Genomic DNA, 20,396 nt, shown 5'->3' with positions numbered 1-20,396 from the left:
GGATAATCGCGAGTCTACTATACAACGTAAAAATAAAATATTTTGTACATTCTTTCCCATCAGACGACTTTTTGCTCTGAAATTAATTGTCCAAATTTTGAACATAGTTACAAAATAATATTCTTGCGTTGCGACGCCGACAGTAATATGGTATCGAAACTTTTTAAAAATATGTCATCTTAGCTGATAAAAAATACAATAAGGTTAGCATACCTACTGTTAAGGGTATTTTAATTTTTTTCCTTATTTAGTTAGGAGAAATCCATACCACAAATCTTATCGGCCTAATACGTGCTAAGACCAAACATCGTTTCTGCTGAGTGTGCGATGGATCATTCGGTTAAACAAAATTTGCCGAAAGAGCGCGGCTAATATTCAAAAGTAACGGGATAAATGGACTACTTAAGTCTGACGTCACAGTGGGCGGATATTTTAAAAACCTTTCCAAACATTTCTAATTTGTGTGTATTTGTCCCATAAGAAGTTATAAATATTGGTTTTTCTAATTGTTTGAAGAATAAATAAGGACTTTTGGTTGTGAACATTTTGTGCGATTGGTAATATTTGTTGTTTGTGAATTTGTGAGGTAAGAATATCAAAGTATTAAGATATTTTACTATGAATATTCATATTTTAAGGTATGTTATTGTGTGATTAAAACTTTAATTATTTTTTTACTTCATTCAAGGTAATTTGTTGTTGTTTGTATTAGGGTTATTTTTAAATAAATTAATAGATCATTGAATTTATTTACGAAGTTGAAAAATTTTTAAATTAATGTTTTATAATTTTTTCGTTGCCAGTGATTTTATCCTGTTAAATACTAAAGATATTCGTTTTCTCGTAGTTTAAGTTGTAATATATCATTCTGTGGAAACATTTCTATGAAATTACCATAATGAGAGTTTAAAAAAATATTTTTTGAATGTTGTAATAGTTTTTGAGTTTATATTTTAGATCTGGGCATATATTGGTTAGTAAACATGTGTTGAAGATATTCAGTATTACTGAATTTTTCACTAATGAGAACATAAACTACTATTAACTATTTAAACTACGAGAAAACGAATATATTTAGTCTTTTAATGAAAAAAATCACTAGTACCTACCTAAGAAAGATTAAAACAATAATTTAAACATTTTTTAACTTCGTAAATAAATTCAATGATTTATTGATTCAATGATAACATAACCTTAAAATGTGAACATTCGTAGTAAACATCTTAATCCGTTGATATTTTTACCTCACAAATTCACAAACAACAGATAATACCAATCGCACAGAATAAATGTCCATAACCAAAAGTTCTTATTTATTCTTAAAACAATTAAAAAGACCAATATTTCCAACTTTTTATGGAAGAAATACACACAAATTAGAAATATTTGGAAAGGTTTTTACAACCCTCGACCATTGTGACGTCAGAGCTTAGGTAGTACATTAATAACAGATAGTGCCCTCTACCGTGTAAACAAAATACCGAAATAGTTAAAGTAACGAAGTCATCACCATCATCATCATCAACCTGTATGCGTCCACTGCTGGACATAGGTCTCCCTCAACTCTTTCCATCTGTCTCTCTCTTGTGTAGCTTGCATCCAGTTATTGATAACACGCTTTAGGTCGTCAGTCCATCTAGTTAGTCGGCGTCCTCTGCTCTGTATTGCTTCTTGCCTTAGTCTTCACTCTAAAATACGTTTTGTTCATCGGTTGTCTGATAATCTGGCGACGTGTCCTGCCAATTCCATTTTAACGAAGTACAAAGTAACGAAGTAACGACATATAATTGGAGGGTTCAGAATAGAAGTGAACCAAGTCCACTTTATCTACATTTGAGCTACAGAGGTTTAAAGTTAAAATTTCATAACAAAATTACCCGTTAACATTTTTAAAAGTATATATTAAATTTAGGAAGGTCGAGGAGTAACTAAGATATTAATATTGTTTTTATTGGTAAAATTTGATGTAATAACCCCAAAAAGTGCGTTGTTAACTCGTAAATAACAAAAAGTGGACTTGGTTGACTTCTATTCTGAACTCTCTAATTCTCGGTTTGGTATTTGGCACTTGGGGTATGGGATAGTAACAAATATAAAGTAACGCGTAGTTCAAGTTTATGTGATTATTTTGGTTTTATTGTGTTTTAACCATGTAAAACATGTAGGCTTATCAAATGTAAACGTTAATTAAAAACATATTGACTCCCGTGGGACATGGTAGATAGCTCAGTTAGAGCATAGGCACGGATCGCTTAAATCGTTTTTATTATGGCTATGTTAATTCAAACTTAAAATGTACCTACTCTGTTACGTTGTTCTAAGATTTAAAGTAACGTTTAATAAATAGCAATAGGCTAATGGGTAACTGCGAGACTTGCAAGACTCTTGCTGCAAGACCAAGATCAAGACCGGGAGCGCAATAGCAAGACCAAGACCAAGACCAGGTGTATTGGCGCAAGACCAAGACCAAGACTGTTTAAGTCTCGTCTTATTCTTGCATTTGGGCCACACTAGTATCGTGTATCGTCAACTGTGAAAGAAGATACTTCAATAGGAGAAAAAACTAGGGATCACCATACTAACATAGTCAATCAGTGCAAAAAATTCCAATTTTAAGGGGAACAAGCTTTATAAAATGCTACTGTACCTAATAATAAATGCTTTTCAAAATTATGTAAATGTAAAAGGCCTAATGTATTGTGCAATTTTAAATGTCATAATGCCTTACCATGTCTTAATAAAGATTAATTTTTTATTTTAATTACACTATAAAAATTATAAACATTAAAATTAAAAAATACGTCTTATTAAACCTAACTAACCAATTATGATGTTTTAATACCTGATTGGAGTTTGATATTGGTCAAACTCCAATCTTATGAAATTAAGTTTCGACGTTTGCCTCTGACCAAATTAGTCTCTCCTAGGTTTGACGAAAATTCTTTAGTCAAAGGCCGAAAATTAGAATTTATTTAGGGTTTGACTAAGACCGTTAGTCAGACCTGAGCATTGACTAGTCATACCTAGGAGCACCGGAGTTTCGAGGTTTGACTATAACATATATACTAAATGTGGTTCACTAAGATCGTGGAGGGTTGTTGGTCAACAGTTGGAGAATAAAAGAAAGGATATCAGCCACTTTATCCTTTTTGTTGAAGACGTTTCGTGTACTAAATTCATACACATCATTAGTTCATCTTACAATATGCACCAATAATATGAGGGAAGTGAAGAAAATCGCTTTATTTATGAACCATACAGATTAAAAAGTACAAAACATTCAGTTAAGTTATCAAAAACAGAACTAAGTCAGTTTTGTAAGAGTTAAAAAAATGTTCAAAGAACAGAAATATTAAAAACTTTAGTGTAAAGGTTGCTGTTTAAAAAATATCAAGAAATTTTACAGAATCAACGGTACTGATCTAGCTCTTATTAAGAAGCAAAAGTTGAAGAGCTCCTTTATAGGATTGTTTTATCCACGAAAAGAGAGTAAATTAGAGTTGGGTGGTGTATTCTGTGATATAATATAACATACACACTATAAGGACATGGCAACATTGCCAACGCAATTTTCGTTCTGTGAAACTTAATTGACAGTTTTTGGGGCTATCTTCACCGGGACCAAATACCAAATGTCAAAAATGTCCTACAAACTGTACAAACCTAACCTTATTCGTATTTTGTATGTTTATGTTTATAAAAATAATATTCAGAAATTAAGAAAAATTTACCATGAACGGCAAAAGTGATGGTACAGTTAAAGAAGAAACGGATAACAAAAAGAAAAAATCTAGAGAATTCGATCAGGATAATGGATTTAACGAGTGGGTAAGGGAAACCATTCTTTATTTATTAAGATAATATAGACGCTTATAATAAGCGTCTATATTCTTTGATAATACTTTAATATCCCACTTGTCCCTCATCTATCATGTATGCATATTCTGTCTGTATAATTTCAGCTATCTCTGAAATAGTCACGTATCAAACATGTATATAACATGAATCATTTTAACATTTTTTAAGATTAAAATGCATTTAGGGCGGTTATATGGCAGCTAAAAGGGCCAAACTTCTGAACCAGTTTGAGGGATCCAACATTACAAAACTATCCAATATATTTGAAGGAGTATCTATCCATGTGAATGGTTTAACTAGACCTCCAATTGATGAGCTAAAGAACTTAATGGCAGCACATGGGGGAGTTTTCCACATGTACCAAGTTTCGAGCACTACCCATATTATAGCTTCCAATTTACCAAATGTCAAAGTAAGCAGAAATCTTTTAAATATATTTTTATTTGATCTTATATTTTTGTATATGTGACCCACTTGTATATGTTTTATTGTAGATTAAACATCTTGGTACTACACCCATAGTGAAACCAGCATGGATAACAGATAGTATAGACTTTGGAAAACTGTTAGATTACCGTAGATATCTTCTATATAACAATCAAAGCAAATCACAGCCAAAAATAGGTTTTCCTGTCATAGAAAAAATGTCAGCATCTGCATCAATATCTGAAAATGATTCTGTAAATATTGAAAGTAATACAGTATTTGCAGAAACTTCTTCTGTAGTAATACAGAATTCAACAGCTCAGGTTAAATCTGAAAAATTACCTTTGTCCAATCAGATTAATAGATTTCCAACAAAAACAGCTTCAGATCCTAACTTTCTTGAGGAGTTTTATAACAATTCCAGACTGCATTTGATATCAACTTTAGGTGCAGAATTCAAACATTTGGTTGGTCAAATGAGGGAATCCTCAGATGGAAAGTTTCCTGGTTTAGAAAAACTAATCTCATGTAAAGGTACTTTTCTCTTTTTACCATGGAAATTTTATGTTTCTATATGAGAAACAGCTGAACAACTGATGCCTTGGTTTATGTTGGATGAGTTGGTTTATATTTGTATATGTCACAAGTTGAAAAACCAATTCTTTCTTTAGTGTTTTAGGATTTTATATAAAATTTGGCCTCAAATAAAGTAGTTACAATAGATGGTATATTTTTGACTATAGAACAGTATTAGCAGAAATACTGATAAACAGAATCCCTTCAAATGCTTATTTCTAAATAATTATTGAGCAGTAAGTAGCTACATAACTAGTGAAAAAAAAAAAAATGAGAGGCGATATAAGAAATAATAACAAATATATCAAAATGAAAGGAGCAGTGACTGTCTCTAGTTTTGAAAAAGTGTCAGAATTTGAATACTTAGGCGTAACCATAACAAACACAGGAAAAGAAGAAAAAGAAATTGACAAAAGATTCATGAAGGGAAGGAGAGTGATAGGGTCACTAAATTCATTACTGAATGCAAAAAATGTGTCAAGAACAGCTAAACTGTGAGTCTACGAGACAGTAATCAGACCCACAGTGATGTTTGCCAGTGAAATGTGGATTATGAACCAGCAGGAAGAAAAGAAAGTAGAGATCTGGGAAAGAAAGATGCTCAGAAAAATCTTCTGAGGAATAAAGATGGCAGGGAATATTTGGAGAAGACAAACGAATAAAGAAATAATGAGGATGTATGGAAAACCAGCAATTACAGCAAAAATGCAAGCCCAAAGAGCTAGATGGCTTGGTCACATTATACAAATGCCAGAGAATCGAAATGTTAAAACAATACTGAAGGAGAGAAATGGGAAAAAAGAAGAGGAAGTCCAAAGAAGAAGTGGTTGGAAGCAGTAAAACAAGACTTGTTAGAAATAGGCATGAGAAATTGGAGAGAGAAAGCAAGGGACCGAAAAAAATGGAGGGAAATAACCAAGATTTTTAGAAGCCAGGGGCCTACAAGGCCCATACATAATTGATGTGCTCTTTGAATTCTATATCAGGATTGGTATTTGAAGATGCAAATAAAATTTAGTGTTTATTTGTACAAAATATATTTTGTATTTAAAATTTAAGCTTATCCTCATTTTTCAGTAAACATAGTGAAACATAAACCATAGAATATAAATAAAATTCTTTCTCTGTTCCATGGTAAATGCCCTTAAATCTCCTTATTGACAAGATAATCATCCTGTGTTCTCTTCCAGATGTCATAAGGAAAGCTCTATCTACCACTTCCCAACAAATAACCTGTTATTTGTTATTATGCCCAGACTCAGGAAGAACTGATAGAATTGTAGAAGAGTTCACATAAGTCAACTCTTTGTTCTTTGTTCCAAACACATTTCTCATCCAATTGTTATTTTGACAAAACCAATTTTAACTGATTTTCCATTTCTTTCTTTTTTATCCTCTATCTTATTGCTTAATGGTATTTAAAAAAGGTATTATAGCAATTAAAAAGTTGTTCCCTACACAAAATCTTATGAATCTTTCAGTTATTTCCTATGCTGAAAATTGTGTCCTTATGTTGTCTTTTTACTATTTTTTTTGGGAATAATCCATAATTTTAGTTTAAAAATTAAGTTTATTTGTTGTTTCGATTTCCACTTCGGAAATTAGACTTATTCATATTGACAATTCAGATATGTATTATATGTTTTAAAGTAGATGACTAAAATGATGTTGCCCATATTTTTGAGTTTCGTTCTTGGGATGACTTATTAAGATAGTTCATTCGATTACATGAAATCATCCTTAACTCAAGAATGTATGTCAGAAAAATCATAGCATGTGATTTGTCTTTAAAAGATAACCACATGCAATGATGACAGTAAAATTCTCCTGGTAGTGATCCCCTAGTAAATATGTTGTCTTCTTCAGTACCACTGCCAATTTTAGCATTGAATTTTTATCTCACCTCCATTAGTATGTACATTTGTCCATCGCTTTTCTAATGCCATCCTTCCTTATTTTTCTTGGGCGTACTCTTTTTCCCTTCTGCATTGGTTTCCTTCTTCTTCTTCTGACATCTTTTGCCCTCTCAGGCATCGGATGCATTGGTTTCCATTTCATCATTTTCTTTGGCCTCATGTTTCCATTCATATCTCATGCATGACCATTTCATATTAAACTATTGGCTTCAATAGTATCATCTATTATATTGTCAATACACATTCTTTCAGTTATCTTGTGATTCCTTATTTTGTCGTATAGTGTTTGCACCACTTCTCTAAAACCTCGTTTCGATTGAAAGTAAGATTGAAAAATATTTTTTAAACATTCAGTCATTTGCCAGACCTCAGCTCCGTCGCGATGCTTTGTACTATGGATTTGTATATTTTTGTTTCTTGTCTAATTTGTGTATTCTAAAGTATGTTATTTAGTTGTTTTGTTACCTATTTACCTTTTCTAATTCGTTTTCACTGCTCACGAACTTCATGAGCTGTTTTTATTAATTGTAATGCCAAGGTATTTGTATGAATCAACATTCTTAATTTCTTTTTGCCAATAGAATGATTTCATTTATGATAGAACTCTTCACTTTCTTGATCTGAAATAAAATTATTTAACAACATATAACATTTACAGTTTCAGAAGGTACAATATTAGTTCCCTCCACAGTAATAATGCATATTGACATGGATTGCTTCTTCGTTTCTGTGTCACTTCGCAATCACCCAGAATTAAAAGGAAAGCCTGTAGCTATCACCCATGCTCGAAATGGTCAGCTATCCAACGTGAGGCCAGATCAAAAATCTGCTCGAGAACAAGAATTTTCATTGTACTCCGAGAGACTGCCAGTAGGTGTCACTTCGCGGGTGGACCAAATAGATACCCAGTCCAGCATGTCAGAGATAGCCAGCTGCAGTTATGAGGCCAGAAAGTTTGGTATTAAGAATGGTACGTTTTTGGGACAGGCTATTAAAATGTGTCCTGAATTAAAGACATTGCCGTATGATTTTGAGGTAAGTTATATTTGTGATTATCAAAAGTAGATATATTAAATTCTTTATTACTCTTTTAGTTGATTTAATGTAAATTTTCCATTACGTGATCACGACATTCTGTTAAAAATATCTCCCTATGACATTTTGGAGTAATAGTACGCTCGGTATATTAATAATTTACTTAGACCTCTTATAGACCTTAATTTTTGTAGAATACCGGTCCGCGATCAATCTTCGCCGCGTCAGGTCACCGAGGGGTCACTTACGTGACCCTTTGGCTTATAGAAGACTGGTCTGTGCAAGAAAGTGTGGTCAGGCAAGCTTACGCTCGGATATGGATGTGTGTATGTTCGTTTTCTAGGAATCATCACTACCATCGGCTACACAGCCCAAGTTGAATTAATCCTCTCCATTCATTCCTATTTATAGCTGTCATTCTCTAGTTTCATGTTCTCTCAGATCCCTCTGTACTTAGTCCTTATATCATATTTTTGGTTGTCCCTTGGATCGCTTTTCCACCAAGTGTTGTTGAGTTATGATTCTTACTGGTTCAAAGGCTTCCATGCGGTCCACATTACTCATCTATCAGTCTTTCAAGGTTAATTGACTTTACCATATTTGGTTCTCTGTAATTCGTAAGCTTGGTACAATTCGAAATTGTGTTGTCTCCTCCAAATCTCATATTCACATAAACCACCACAAATATATCAAAGTATGTACCTTTCTTTTTAATATTTCTAATTGCGGTTTGTTGAATTTTATCAATACATAGGTTTCTGAACCACACCATGTGGAGGCGGGCCGCTCAAATAGAAGCTGTCCTCACAGTTTCGTAAAAGGCGACTAATTGGAGCAGCGGTCTGCTGTCCATTATCCAAGTTCCTAAATTGTCTCATTGTGATAGTAAATATTCCCAACCGACATATGACACCTACCTTCAGGATCACGCGGGAAGATAGGGGAGAGTGAGAGGTGACGAGATTGAACATTAATACATAGGGAAAGAGGGAGAGATGGATTAAGCAATCTCAGCGAAGAAGTGCGAGAATGCGTGAGAATCGTGAGTGAATGAGAGATCTGGGGGAATGCCTTGCCGACATTGTGCCCAATCTGGGTGCTCCGGCCGGTAATTCATGATTAATGAGGGTGGTTTTTAGCATATAGTACTCTAGTATTGGCTCAGGTATCATTGTGGCCACGTTAGAGAAATCCTGCATAACTGAGGCTGGAAGGCAGTTCTGCCCACCTTCTAGAACCGGGGTATGTTTCGAACATTTTGACCGCCCCCCACATAAAAGACGAAAAAAAAAAAAGGTGTCTGAATCATATGTGATCACTGGTTTGATTGGAGTTTTATAGACCCAATATTTAGTGTCACAATAAATATGCCTGATTTACCAGATTTGCCAGATAGATTCTGCGCTTAATTTCCGTAGTTAATTTGTGTTGTTGTCTCTATCTATTCGAGATATCAGGTATGTAAATTCCGAGACACTATATATTTTTCTCCCACTATTACCGTTATGCTAATTTGGGTAGGTTCTCGCCTACTATTTGTTGGCATATTTTTTTTTCTATAGTAAAATGCTGAGGCGAGCGTCACGGAACTGATGCCACAAGATGACGTCGTTACGGGTAGCGTCATAAAATAGCGGTTCTTCGGATCGATTCACTACTCTCGATCAATTCGTTTCTAGTCATCATATAATATTTACTTTAAGCAGGTTTAAATTAAAAACTGCAAGAAAAATAACCAACAAAATACAGATATTAAATGAGAAGTAAAAAATTAAAAGAATATTTGTCAAGAAAAGATTCGATTCGGAACGATTGTCAAAATTTAAAAGTCATAAACGTCATTCAATTAATAACAATATTGAATCACCTGTTAACATTTTTATGACATTTCTCGTTCTGAAATAATTTCATATAAATACAATTATTATTTTTAAACATCTTATTTAGTTTATACAATAATTAAAATTACTATCAAATGATATTTAATTGTATTTTATTATTAATTTAATATTGAGTCTGAATTTGACAGGTCCGTCAAAAGTAAGCAACATATGCTTTGTTAATACGTTACCAGGTGCCGTTAGTAGCAAACAGTAATTTATTAAAATATTGTAATACAATATAACTTGTTTGAAATATAAATAAGAAATAAATAATACAATTAATTTATTGAATTTTAAAAATACAGAAAACATGGTATATATCTTCGCGCTAGTCTACTGTACCGCGTTTTTTTCATTTAGTGGATCTTTCTGTGTAGGAGACTGACTCCAGCATTAGTCATTGTATTAACTTTATTTGCGCCGAAAGAGTTATTAGACATGTGCATGTCTTGTGCAGACAACTTGATTTATTAAATTAAATTTTTGTACTAGTTTTTGCTCGCCCTGTACAAATCGTGATATTTTTATATCCTTATATTTTCTTGATATTTGTTTTTTATGTCTGCTTTCTACTAAAGTTCCTTTTGGTATTGATTACTTAGTTAATTAGGTGAAAAATAATTGTAGGGCATCAAAGAAGTATCTCATACTTTGTACAGAACCGTAGCTTCTTATACTTTGGACATAGAAGCAGTAAGTTGCGATGAAATGTACGTGGATGTGACTAAAATTCTAAGGAAAACAGGACTGACAGTGGAAGAATGGGCGTCGCTCATCAGAAATGAAATTAGGACTATTACAGGCTGCCCTTGTTCAGCAGGTAAAGTAATGACTGTATAAGTCTTATAGTGTTGATTATAGTGCTGATTTTTCAGCATGCAAGAATTAGGTAATTTATTACTTAATTATCCTTAGATATAGGTTTCTTCTAATATTCTCTCTTGGGAGTTATTGTCGGACAAATACTAGAAAAAACCACAGACTTTGACATATACTGCCACTACATTTTCTTGAACTTTAAGGCAGCTGATGAATACAGACTCCAATTATACTCGGTTATGATCGACCTTGTGATACCAAAAGAATTGGTAGGATAAATTAAAATGGCAATGAGAAAAGTCAAATATAAAGTGCGATCTCCCAGAACCATTTAAAACCAAAAGAGGACTGTGCCGAGGCGAAGCGTTATCCTGTTCAACATTTTGAAAAAATGAGAGACTTGGGGATAACCTTAAACTGTACGGTGTACACCCTAAATCTAAAATTGTAAAAACATGAGATGAAGCAGTTTCACAAGTAAATAAGCTTTCACACGTATCATAAAGCCTAAGAAAACATCAGTCATTGGTGTAGTGTAAAAACAATACCTACAAAGAGCAATAACTTGAATATACCGATTAATGGACTTGGTTTCCGGATACAGGTACCACCAGAGTTTTTTCTAATGATAGCACAGCTTCCTAACAGGAATTATGATTGTGCATCACAACTCGAAAAATCAGCAAACAAACTGAACCTAGTTCTAGTGCTTAATGTAGAGCAAGCTAATTGTTAGCTGTTAACTTAAAACAGTGTCTTTATTGAGGGAAGATTCTCTGGAAAGACTTCCTAAGGAGATCGTACCTCTGCCGAGGCCAAATTCTAAGTCCCTGCTTTTTAGCCTGACAGTGATTCAGGCAAGCACTCGAAATCGAAGCCCTTAAGTAATAATGAACCCAATATACATCGGAATTAGGAGACTTTTTCGAAACAGACAAATCAGAAGTTTCAAGGGTGAAACACATTTATCTAGGTAATTTATTATCCGAGAAAGATTTTATCCTGATAAAAATTATAACATAAATATGCTATCAAATAAGAACCAAAATGACTATCTACAGAACACTGATTAGACCCGTAGTAACCTATGGATGTGAAACTTGTGTAATGACGAAAAAAGATGAAGCCCAACTCAGGACATTCGAGAGAAAAATACTGAGGAAAGTATATGGCCCGGTACAAGAGGAAGATGGCACATGGAGAATCAGGAGAAACGACGAGGTTAATGAGTTAAATGAAGGTTATGACATTGTAAGATTTGTGAAAAGTCAAAGACTGTCATGGCTGGGACATGTGCAGAGACAAAACGATGCAAAAACAACAAAGAAAATGTTACAATGGAAGCCCATAGGAAGACGAAAAAAAGGAAGGCCCAGAACGAGATGGTTGGATGACGTGGAAGACGACCTGAAAATAATGAACATAAGACAATGGAGAAGAAGGGCACAAGAGAGATCTGAATGGAATGACATAGCCAGACAGGCAAAGACCCATCCAGGGTTATGATGCCAAAAGAAGAAGAAGAAGATGCTATCAAATAATCGATATTAAATATATGAGAAACATATACCAGTATACTCAAGAGTTTCTAAACACAAATTGAGTACACAGTTAATAAAAAAAATTAATGCTGCAGGTGAAAAAATGCTACAACCTGTATGCTTAATGATTTTAAAATGTAAAGCTATACTGTATGATTTTCCTATAACATTGTCAGTGATTTTTCTGTAAAACTTATTTCCATATCTCTCTATATAACTTTCAAAAATACAGTGCATTATTTAAAGGATTCGGAGCAAATCGTCTGCAAGCTAGACTAGCGACTAGGAAAGCCAAACCTGAGGGACAGTTTTATTTGAAACCAGAAGAGGTAGAAAACCATATGGTCGAGTTGCCCTTGTCCGATCTACCGGGAGTAGGTAGAGCTACCCTAGCGAAGCTACAAAAACTAGGACTATTTACATGTGGCGATGTGCAGGTATGTACGAAGAAGTTTTTGCTGATATATCACTTTTCATAGACTATTGCATGACACTTATAGTTGTTGAGATGACAAACATTCTGAAGATTTATTCACAAAGAGATCGAGAAAAGCATGCTTACTTTAAATATTATTTTATATGCGATTAAACCACAATTGATTGTAATGAGAGTTTTTACATTTATTTTGAGGTTTCGATTTCCAATCCGTAAATCATTTTCAAAAATTTTTAAATTAAAAAATTGTTATAATTTAACCTGTAAGTAAATGTTGATAAATTGGCACTGAGTGGCAAAATCACAACATAAATATTAAAAAAAACATCAAATCAATATATCATAGAGCCCAAAATATCTGTTCCAACTAAAATGCATTTCAGGAAGAAAAAACCTGTTACCAAAGATTTTAACAAAAAGTGATTATCCATTATCATTTATAAACAAGAAATTTCCCAATATTGAAGAAGGGATACAACAAAGCATAAAAAAGATCCAGTAATGCTCTCAAGGAGAGATTGGAAGATAACATTTAAAACAAACAACACACTAAATATATTCTTTCCAAAACCAAACCACAACACACAGGACGGATCAAAGAAGTACATTTATAAAATAGCTTGTAAATGGAACAATTTTTATCCGGGATACAGATCGCAGATATGCAAACATGCCTGAGATAATGAACACAGACTACAAAGGAAAGATGATCAATACTCGTTAAAGAAACAGACAGCAAAAAGATTACAATCAAAGAAGCAGTACTCATCTTAGTAACTGAATAAAAATGTATAGCAAACTCATCAATAGAATATAGCAGGCTCTGGTTACCAATACTTGAAGAGGAAGGCAGCAATAAGCAAATACCAACATTAATGAGTCAATAGAAGGTCAGAGACGCATCATCTATAATTATTTACATAAGCTCTTAAAATGTTACTCAAAATATGGCTATTTGCCCATAAGATTGAGGCTAAGTCAATCAACTGTCAATATGCTGCCAATTTATAAACATATACAGGATAAATCTAATAATTTGTTAATTTAAAAATTTTTGAAAACGATATCCGCAAAGTTAAAGTTATACACTTATACTACGTATATAGTTCAGGTAAATAAGCAAAAAAAGTACCCTGTTTGTGACACAGGCCCCTCCATGCAAATGATAGTTATTTTAAGTAGTATGGATCTCTATAATAAGAATCTATATGTTTCCTGTTCGATTTTTTGGACTTAATTAGTTATTAACAAATTAAGGTCAAAAAAACGGTAAATTTTCGCTTTTTTGTTTATTAGCAAAAAGTGAAGCATTTGAAACAAATTTGAGAGTAAGAAACTTAATAAGTCATATAGAAACCTTCAAAATGGCGTTTTTTAAATGTTTCTATCCTTATTTGTTGCTTAGAAAGTTGCATAAGTCAGAAAGCTCGGTTTTTTATGAATGAATTTAGTTCATATATGGAATTTTGGGACTTGTGGTGCAGCATGCAGGTTTGTAAATTCTGCAATACGTGCAAATAAATCTCTTGTAAAGCATTTACAGAAGATAGCATAAGGGCTGTCCAATTCTACAACTAGCGTTACATCTACAAACCACTGGATGGATGGAGTGAGATATCTCACTTTGGTACGCCATTTAATATCATCCTTAGGGGTGAGATGATTATTTATAAGGTAATCATGAACCCTGATCTTACTTTAAGAAAATGCCCGAGAAGTGCTTGGTCCTGCAGCGACCACAGGGTCCACTTGTCCTGCGAGAGGTTCATCTTCAATAGTTGGTTTATTTGGACCACCATTTCCTGTTTGTAAGTCTTCTTCTTCAGTTTCAATGTCATCACCGTCGTCTGACATATTCAATATCTGAAAGATTTTCTATTATATTAATTACTATTTTAATGGGAATAAGCCACAATTGAAGTTTAAAATAAGTTTATTGGCGTTTCAATTTCCACCTTGTAAATCGTTCTCAAAATATAAACATTAATAAATTAAACAAATTTTGTTTTTTGTGACTTGTTACTTTTGTTACTGTTTGACATAAAATATGTTTTACTTTTGTTTATTTGCAATTCCACTTCTTTGGTTGCCTGTGAAAGTTAATTAAGCATTGCTTCGGCTTTGTATAAATTATAGGCAATGAGGATACTATCGTCGACAAATGGAAGGTTCTTAAACATTTTTACATCGATATTTATCTCGTTCTAATAACCGGAACCGGGGATAATACCGCTCTTTTCTCTTATCTCGGTACTACTACTTTATTATACTGTGGAATAATTTTATGGTATTTCTAGCTTACGTCACTAAAAGTTCTCCAGAACGAAATAGGCCAAAAAGCAGGCGAAACTATAAAAGAACAGTCAGTAGGAGTTGACAGCAAAGCGTTGAACTTTTACCACGAGAGAAAATCAGTATCTGCAGATGTAAATTATGGAATTAGGTTCAAAACATTACAGGAGTGTCACACGTTTCTCGAAAATCTCTCTGCCGAAGTGTACAATAGAATGAACGAAATTAATATGAGAGCCAGGTGTTTGACTTTAAAATTGTTGGTGAGAGCTCCAGAAGCCCCGGTGGTAAGTAGTACTTGACACTTTCTTCATCACATTGCTCGAAGTAGATATGTAAACAGATACTAATTTTTGTTTAGTGAGAGATGTATAAAAAAAAATCGAAAAAATTGGTTTGACAAATAATATTGTTTATTCTCTTTAAAAAAATCTTAGCGGTGGATGCCGCTATTTTGTTAAAATAAAAAACATACTTTTAATTTTAGGAAACAGCCAAGTTCCTTGGTCACGGAATCTGTGACAGCCTGACCAAGAGTACCACCTCAAATTCCGTTTTAAGCAGCCCACAGATCATTTTTAAGGAAGCCAAAATCTTATACGAAAAGCTAGGAGCCGATTTTGCCGATTTAAGAGGTGTAGGACTTCAGTTAACAAAATTAGAAAAGAATGCTCCAATTAATAAAGCCCTGACCAACTTTTTAAAGCAGCACAACCAAAATAAAGTACCGGAAAAAGCCCCGACTACTAACAAAGATGTAGAAAAGGATTCGTTATTACCCTTGGAGCAACAAGAGAAAAAACCAAAGATTGTTGCAGCTACTACTGTGAAGCAAAAAGAAACTCCAAACGCGTCTATAGGTTCTAGAAGGGGTAGACCAAGAGGAGGTAAAAATAACACTACCAGAAAAGCAGTGCCGAAGTCATCAAATGTAATGACTGTAAATCAGTATTTCGGGCACGCTAAAAGTTCCGAGAGCAACTCTAAATTAAAGCAGGTAACACTTTTCTCTTTTTTTTATCGTTGTTTTTATATAGTTGTAGAGTTATGACAACTATACAAAATATTTATTACCCCTACGAAAGCTGCGATACTAAGCTTTCCCATGCTCGGTCGTGTTCGTTAATTTTGTAATATGAGAGGGAGCTAAGGCACTAGACAGCACCCAGATATCTTAAGCCATCTACTGGTACACATCCCTTTTCTAGTTTCTCATAGGACAATAGTGAAGTAAGGACAAACAAAAAAAAACTAACAACGCAGCCTCAGTCAGATGACAACTATAGATCTGTATCCCTTTACAAAACATATTGCCGAAGATGAAAAGTAGTCAGAAAAACCCCGATAAAGCTCAACAGGACTGAAAACGTTCCATGAGCCTCTCTGCAAGAACAAAGTTAAAAAATTCAAAGTGATGTATTCTTGATAATTACTATTGTGCGTTTTATAGAGCCCCTATATTTTTCTGGTGACAGTATAGTACATTATTTTTCTGTGGTAAACCACGTTTTTTACTCCCTACTTTCCAAATGAACAATATATCCTACGCTTAGGAGAATTTGTAAATCTTCTAAATCATCTAGTTTGCTGTTTGGTAAGAAAGATTTAATTCACAATAGTATTTTATAAACCTTTTTGGGAGCACACATATATTATATTTCCAATTCTCTTTAACTCAAACACCCTAGTTCATCTTCTATATCTTAACAACTTATACGACATACAAATTTCTGCCACTGGCTTAAAAGCAAAAACAATTTCTTGCCAACGAATAGAGAGTAAGCTACTTGAGCGCACTGTGACCTTTGACATCCGCGGCTTGAACCGTACGCGTATCCACTATACTATATTACTTTTACTATTACTATATATGTATCCACTATAATTATTTTCACCATCGTTATTGTGGAATGTCGTGTGTGAATTTTTGGCTCTTTTCTTGGTGGAGCCGCAACAGATTGTCGGATCGTGACGTATGATATATCTTTAGAACGGAGAGGGGATAGCGAGTATGTTAAGATAGAAAATGAACAAAATCCTTTAATTAGCTACCAACATTAGTCGACGAAAAAGGTAAGAAGAGCCAAACAGGAAATCATGGAGGAGGTTCTGCCAGAGTATCTCATATATACCTGCCAGCACTAGAATCGACAAGATTCTTTCCAAGGATGCGGACAGGGGCGAGGCCTTCTTAAAAGACATGATGGCACCTTTGCTGAATCTAAAAAGAAAACCCTAGAGCTCTTACTACATACTACAGAACCGCTTCCCAGGAGCAATAATTATTGATCAGCAGACTCAGGCTCAAAGAGCGACCTAAACGTCCTAAGAAGTAAGACTGAGAATTTTCTGCAATACCATCAAATCGGAGAATGTAAAGTCGGCTATAAACCACTTTGCTCCATTTAAATCTCCAGAGGAGGATGGAATATTTCCTGCCCTACTACAAAAAGGATTGGACATCTTACTGCCCATCCTAACAAAAATCTTTAGAGCTATTTTAAAGCCTTTCTCCCACACTATAGTATATTGTTGTAGTTGAGACTTGTGGCTTGCGAAATGTGGCCTTATCGTCGAATCCTAAAGAGATCTTATACCGACTACGTTACCAACCGGAACGTTTTATTAAAAATACAAAAAGAAAAGAAGCTGTTAACCAAAATAAAAACAGCCAAAACAGAAACCTTGGTAATACGGGTAATACCTGGGAAAACGAGGCCCAGGAAAATGAAGGATTTCCTGGCTGAAGAATCTACGTACGTGGTTTAACATAACAACCTTAACTCTTTTCAGAGCAGCAGTGTGCAAAGTATAAATTGCCATGATGGTCGCCAACATTCAAAACGCATAGGTACTACCGCACTTCCTTGTCCTAAATTTTCCCTTCACTCTCGCATCAGCTGCGTCATTTATTATCACGGTTGCCACATCGTCCTGTGTAACGTTTCATTTTGGCAATTGGATACTTTTTCATATGACTCTTCTTGCCATCCTTCCTTTAATATTTCAATCACTTACTCGATATTTTCTTTCAATTCCATTTGTTTGTGTAGTTCTTCTACCTTTCTTCTTTTTACCACTGGATCCTATTCGACATGTATGGCCGTGTCATTTACTACGTCTACGCCTTTATACTTCGCATTATTAATACTTCGTACGTAATTTTTGTGTTACAGAATCCACATAATATAGATATGCAGGTTTTTAATCAACTTCCAGAAAATCTAAAACAAGAGATTATTAGAGAATATAATCTAGAGGAACAAGTGACTCTTTCACAAGAAAATTCACTTCCGAATTGTCAGCAAAATACTCTAATCCAAGATGCCAAGCCAGAGATACCAGAGAGAAAGACAAAAACTTCGTCTCAAGAGTCCGTGGAACAAGGTACACTCTCAGAATATTTGATTAGTTAGTTAAAGTAGGACAATTTTTTTATTTTAACAATCAGGTTTATGTTGCTTTTAAACCAAGCGGGATTAAAAGAATGTATTATTTATTATGAAATGTATTATATATGTGTACCAATATATCTTTTGTAGAATCTTCAAAGAAATCCCCATTCAACAATTTATCTTGGGATCAAATAAAACCTATAATAAAAAAATGGACGGCATCCGAAGAGAGTCCCTGTGACTTCGACACTGAAATGCTTGCGGAGCACTTCAAACAATTAGCCATTAACAGGAAAATAGAAGTATTGATGAGTGTCTTCAATTTTTTACATAGGTAAGTAAACTTGTGACGGGTAACTGTACTAGACACCAGACTGAGTAAAACGCAAGTTTAATCTAAATAAAAATATATTCAAATAAATAACAAAAATTAAATTAACTTCTATATAATATATACAATAAAAATAAAAAGACGAATCCTAGTAAATAAAATCAAGGGAGCTGCGATCAGCTATTAATACCTGCGAAAAATAAATATTGGCTTGAATGGATGAGGCAAAGGACGATATTTTGGTCAATACCCAAAAACCAGGGAAGACTACGAAATACTTAGTCTAGGTTAGAGGTGGACGATCGATCACTACTCGATATGGACAAGGAACGGAGGCGATCGATCGCAGACGGGGAACGGAAAGGACGGTTGGCATTTGATCAATACTTAAAGACCCGAGGTAGAAGCTTTTACTAAATCAGTACTCCGGAACGAATTCGGTTCTCTGTATTGGTTTTCGGCGTTTAATATTTTGGCGGTGTTCCATCTCCAGCGGGCATCGATGGCAGTGGTGGAAGTGCATCCATGCAGAGAGATGGCAAGCTGGCGATGAGATCGTTACAAACTAGCAACCATTCATCATAAAAAAATTGTCTATTTCATCGTTATTGACATGTAATCCATCACACAATAAGTCCTAACTAATAAACCGATAACTTTTAGTAAGAATTTCTCATCTCATTTATCAAGATACTCTTCTTGTAATCAATTTGATGCATTTTTTGTATAATACAATTTTTTTCTCTGTAGAAATCTTTTGAGTTCTACAACTAACCATAAGTCGATGGGAACATGATCTATTACGTATGCATATGTTGTTAAACTATTGATAATACCACCTATTGATTGTTGCGATGAAGCTGATTAGTCGAATAAAATAAGTAATGTATGTCCATGCGTTTGTTTTTAGAGTTTTTTCCGAGTTGAATTGCAGCTGGCACAATTCTTACTTTAAGATGGTGAATATAACCCAAGAAGGAATGGTTGCTCGATATGGCCGCACTCTATTAGTGAAAAGGAGATTTAATTGTTGTGGGATGTAAACGACCTACTGCTCGAAATGGCTTATAATGAAAAAAAAAGAAGAAAATTTGTACTTCCCTAAAATAAACTGTGATATATGTATTAAAATTTGATTACCATTTTTTATTAATAAAATCTGTTAACACGTTATATTTATAATTTAATACTTTTCTCAGGGAATAATGTAATTTCAAAATACTAAATATCTTTCCTGGTCAATTTCCTGAAAGTTGGGGGTTACTGTATTCACATATGTATAAACCAATTATAATTGGTTTTAGTTTTCCATAAAATTTTTAAACTCCTTTTAGAAGAGAATACAATTTTATTTAAAAGTAACTAAGAAAAACATAAAAAAATGAAAGTAAATAAGATAATTGTCTTTTTCTACATACTTTTGAAATTACTGTCAACAATTTAATAACTTTTCGACATACACAGAAATACTGCTTGAAAGAACCAAGATGCGTAAAATCCATAGACAAACACTTGACTAAGGAACGTAATAAGCTAGAAGAAGAAGCTCCCAAAAGTGTCCACTGTGGACAAAAGCATCCTGTTAATTACCGAGGCCGCTATGTGGCTAAACAAAAAGTGAAGAATCAAAGGCAAAACAAAATAAATGCTAGTAGTAACAATAAGAAAACGATAACATAAAAGATGATCAGCTAAAAGAATGAAGCAGAACCAACAGAATTACAGCTGATTCTGAATGAACTTACTTCAGCTACGAAAATCTAATAAAAATTTACATCAGACAGTTACCCGTTTTGAGTATAGTGCTTTTCTTAGACTCATCCTTACATTAATGGTTTCTCCGAACAAATGTCGAAAATGTGAGATCAATGTTGGACATTAATCGTCA

General features: G+C 33.8%; 1 protein-coding gene across 1 annotated transcript; it reads left to right on the top strand.

Annotated features, from left to right (window-relative positions):
- The first annotated feature begins 3,662 nt into the window (after positions 1–3,662).
- Rev1 (Rev1 DNA directed polymerase) lies at positions 3,663–19,681 on the top strand. The gene is made up of 11 exons (XM_072526954.1): positions 3,663–3,828; positions 4,043–4,270; positions 4,353–4,818; positions 7,435–7,811; positions 10,322–10,514; positions 12,301–12,491; positions 14,788–15,069; positions 15,270–15,779; positions 17,959–18,169; positions 18,325–18,511; positions 19,419–19,681. The coding sequence occupies exons 1-11, from the start codon at positions 3,733–3,735 to the stop codon at positions 19,549–19,551; spliced, it is 2,874 nt and encodes a 957-aa protein (XP_072383055.1). The 5' UTR covers positions 3,663–3,732; the 3' UTR covers positions 19,552–19,681.
- The last annotated feature ends 715 nt before the right edge of the window (positions 19,682–20,396 follow it).

This window comes from Diabrotica undecimpunctata, chromosome 3 (assembly GCF_040954645.1).
Source record: "Diabrotica undecimpunctata isolate CICGRU chromosome 3, icDiaUnde3, whole genome shotgun sequence".
Lineage (NCBI taxonomy): Eukaryota > Metazoa > Arthropoda > Insecta > Coleoptera > Chrysomelidae > Diabrotica > Diabrotica undecimpunctata.
The sequence above is the reverse complement of the archived record's forward strand: the minus strand, read 5'-3'. Positions and strand labels throughout refer to the sequence as shown.